This window comes from Limulus polyphemus, unplaced genomic scaffold (assembly GCF_000517525.1).
Source record: "Limulus polyphemus unplaced genomic scaffold, Limulus_polyphemus-2.1.2 Scaffold5303, whole genome shotgun sequence".
Lineage (NCBI taxonomy): Eukaryota > Metazoa > Arthropoda > Merostomata > Xiphosura > Limulidae > Limulus > Limulus polyphemus.
The window spans coordinates 63552-67384 of record NW_013670913.1 but is presented as its reverse complement, the minus strand read 5'-3'; the positions used below and the strand labels follow the sequence as shown (position 1 = coordinate 67384).

At 33.6% G+C, this 3833-nt stretch overlaps 1 protein-coding gene across 1 annotated transcript in view; it reads left to right on the top strand.

Annotated features, from left to right (window-relative positions):
* Positions 1-2478: 2478 nt before the first annotated feature.
* Positions 2479-3833, top strand: part of LOC106472404 (synaptogenesis protein syg-2-like) — a 28468-nt gene continuing 27113 nt past the window's right edge. The window contains exon 1 of the mRNA XM_022400984.1: positions 2479-2878. Coding sequence (XP_022256692.1) covers positions 2479-2878 — 400 coding nt within the window. The remainder of the gene's footprint in view (positions 2879-3833) is intronic.

Sequence of the window (3833 nt, the reverse complement as noted above, 5' to 3'; positions counted from 1 at the left end):
TTACCCTGTTAATTTATCTCTTTATTGAACTTTGGCCTAACATAAGTTATATATACAAGTGGATTTACACATTTCGTTGTCTACCATTACAATTCGTTTGTACTGTGCTAGAAATGTTATATTTAAAGTACTGTTACGATAAAGATACTAATTTGGCCGGAAATGTTTTGCGAGTCTCTTGCTAGTTATTCCTTAATGGAGAGCGGTGAGTTGTAATAATATATTATTTGTAATCAGTAAGTAAATTCAAAACGAAACTAATCAATGAGACATTTTGTTACTGTCTCAATAAATTTATTCACTTAATAAAAGAAAGAAATAATAGGTTAGAATTCATCAAAATGCTCGTCTGTTTCTTTGAAAAATTCACTTAGACCTGTGTTAACATTTTACAATAAACAATGAAAAAAAAATGAAACAGGAATATAACGAACTTTAGAAAATCGTACTTTCGTGAAATGTGTAGGTCACGCTATAGAGTTTTATACGAAAACACATTTAGTACTCAGACTGTACTACACTTTTATTTACTTAACCTGGAGCCAAGTGGTTAGGGTGCTCGACTCGCAATCTGAGAGTCGCGGGTTTCAGCCGTGGGGGCGTTATAATGTGACGATCAATCCCACTATTCGTTGGAAAAGAGTACCCCAAGAGTTGGCGGTGGGTGGTGATGACTAGCTGCCTTCCCTCTAGTCTTACACTGCTATATTAGGGACCGCTAGCACAGATAGCCCTCGTGTAGCTTTGCGCGAAATTCTAGAAACCTGAACCTACTTAACCTGGTTTCAAACTATATTCTGTTCAATCTACAAAAATATTAAAGATCATTCCCATTCCTTAAACACGTCAAAATGATAAGCAGATACCTTTAAGAGTATATAAGGTACTTAGCATTGAAACATGTTAAACATTAGATAGTCCAACTTATATTACAGTCATGTACAGAATAAATTGCTTAAAGAATGTTCCGAAATACTACGTTACCACGCTATTCTAGCAGCTGGTAATCTACATTGTTAAACTGGTGCTTCCCTAGCAGTTGGTAATCTATAATGTTAAACTGGTGCTTCCCTAGTAACTTGTAATTTACAATGTTAAAATGGTGCTTCCCTAGCAGTTGGTAATCTACAATGTTAAGCTGGTGCTTCCCTAGCAACTGGTAATCTACAATGCTAAACTGGTGCTTCCCTAGCAACTGGTAATCTACAATGTTAAACTGGTGCTTCCCTAGCAGTTGGTAATCTACAATATTAAACTGGTGGTTCCCTAGCAACTTATTGTAGATTACCGCTAAACTGATGCTTCCCTAGCAACTGGTAATCTACAATGCTAAACTGGTGCTTCCATTGCACATTTTCTTAAGCTTACTCCGTATGAATAGCCATAAAATGATAATCACATTGACCTGGTAACTGTGTATACATGTGAAAATTACCCTTTTTTGTTCTGAAATGTAATCATGCTTCCAAAAATATAGCGCAAAGTATTTAAAAATATATTATAATTTTCAAATAATCAAATGTGGAGTTATTAGTTTTCTTGATAACTACGAAGGCAACAGTGTCGGCTGCAAATATTACAAATTATTTCAATATTTCATTATTGATCGACGATGTTTTTTGATTATTTTGAATAAGGAAATTACTTTTCCTTTAACTGTTTTCATACATTTTTGTCGAAGGTTAACAAATTATAATACAGAACGTGAAAGGAAATTTTTATATAAACAAACAAAAGTTATATTCATTATCGTTTAAACAACTATTGGTAAATTAGAATACATTATGGGACATCTTAGTGGTGTATAAGTTTCACTATATGGTACATTATCTGTTCATACGGACGTTTAATGAGAGAATATACATGTATGTATACTCTTTTCAGGTCATAAACTTTGTAGGAACGTTCCAGATCTGGAAAGTTGGTGTTTTATTCATATATAAACGAGCATATATCAGAAATATCTGATGTTAGCATTTTCATTCAAAGGAAAATGATAGATTTAAACATTTTGAATCGTCAGGCTTAGCGCTGGAGCTCTGTTACAAGCTATATAAATCACTGATGTGAAAATCTTTGAAAAAGTCAATCTTTTCATAGCCAAGTGCACTCCTTAAAGGACGCAAAGCCTATTCGCGTGAAGACAATTAAAAAAGACTTGAGAGTAAAGAGTGCTTGCAAAAAATATAATTATGGATAATTAAGAACTTAGGTAGAAGCCAGGAAACTCTTGACTACAAAACCACAAATATCTCTTTGTCAATCGGAGAGTGAGTAGTACAAAATCTGGAAGTTGAAGTTGTATGTTTTGTAAAATTTGAAGCCCCAAAACGATTTAAAAAGTGAAGCTTGTTGTTATTCTGACATTTCTTAACGAAAAATGTCAAGACATTTTTAGGAAATTCTGCATATCATATCTTGCTTGGTAACATAACAGTAGGATAAGCTGCTACAAATTACCATTTCTAGCTTTAAAACATGTCAAGATTTACCCTTGATATATGTGTTAGATGCCAACAGTTCACTCTATGTTTCATTACAGCTTCCATCCTGTACACAGCAGTTGTACGTGGTAAAGTGGCTCTTCCATGTGATATCTCCTCCCCCTCCACTGATGACTCCGCTGCTCTGATCCTCTGGTATAAAGATGACTCTGCTCAGCCTATTTACACCTTGGACTCCCGCCGGGGTAACGTGGATCAAGCCCATCAGTCCTCTGGTCCTCAGCTGGAGAACCGAGCCTATTTTAACATGATCAACAGACCAGCTTTCTTACAGCTGGATCCAGTGAAGGAAGAGGACGCTGGAGAATACAGGTGTCGAGTAGACTTCCATAAGGCCAGGACTGTTAACACCGTCATTACTTTGAAAGTTATAGGTATTCATCTATTACGTCATTTAAATAGTTTTAATACAACTTCAGTTGTATTCATAACCGTAAGTATCCACCATATGTGTATCTATCTATATAATTGTATATAAGATGTATCCTAATTCTAACATCTAACGGAATAATGGAGAGTAACAAAACATTGCCTTACCTCACACAACTAGGCAAAAACAAACAAAAAAACCGCCGCCCTCGTAAGCGACAGATAAATGAAACAAAGGAATGCATGAGAAGAGTAACACATACTCTAGTATCAGGATGAGCAAGACCAAAGTAATACATGAGAAGAGTAACACATACTCTAGTATTAGGATGAACAAGACCAAAGTAATACATTAGAAGAGTAACACATACTCTAGTATCAGGATGAACAAGACCAAAGTAATACATGAGAAGAGTAACACATACTCTAGTATCAGGATGAACAAGACCAAAGTAATACATGAGAAGAGTAACACATACTCTAGTATCAGGATGAACAAGACTCACACAGAGGTATGGGATAGATTGTTTATCTGATTCAACATGTAAATATCTTATTTATTTGTTAAAATTACATTTTCACAAATTCTTATTAATATCTTTTATTATACCATATGCAGCTTAATATATTTTATTATACCATATGTAGCTTAATATATTTTATTATACCATATGTAGCTTAATATATTTTATTATACCATATGCAGCTTAATATCTTTTATTATACCATATGCAGCTTAATATCTTTTATTATACCATATGCAGCTTTATATATTTTATTATACCATATGCAGCTTAATATCTTTTATTATACTATAGGTAGCTTAATATATTTTATTATACCATATACAGCTTAATATATTTTATTATACCATATGCAGCTTAATATCTTTTATTATACCGTATGCAGCTTAATATATTTTATTATACCGTATGCAGCTTAATATATTTTATTATACCG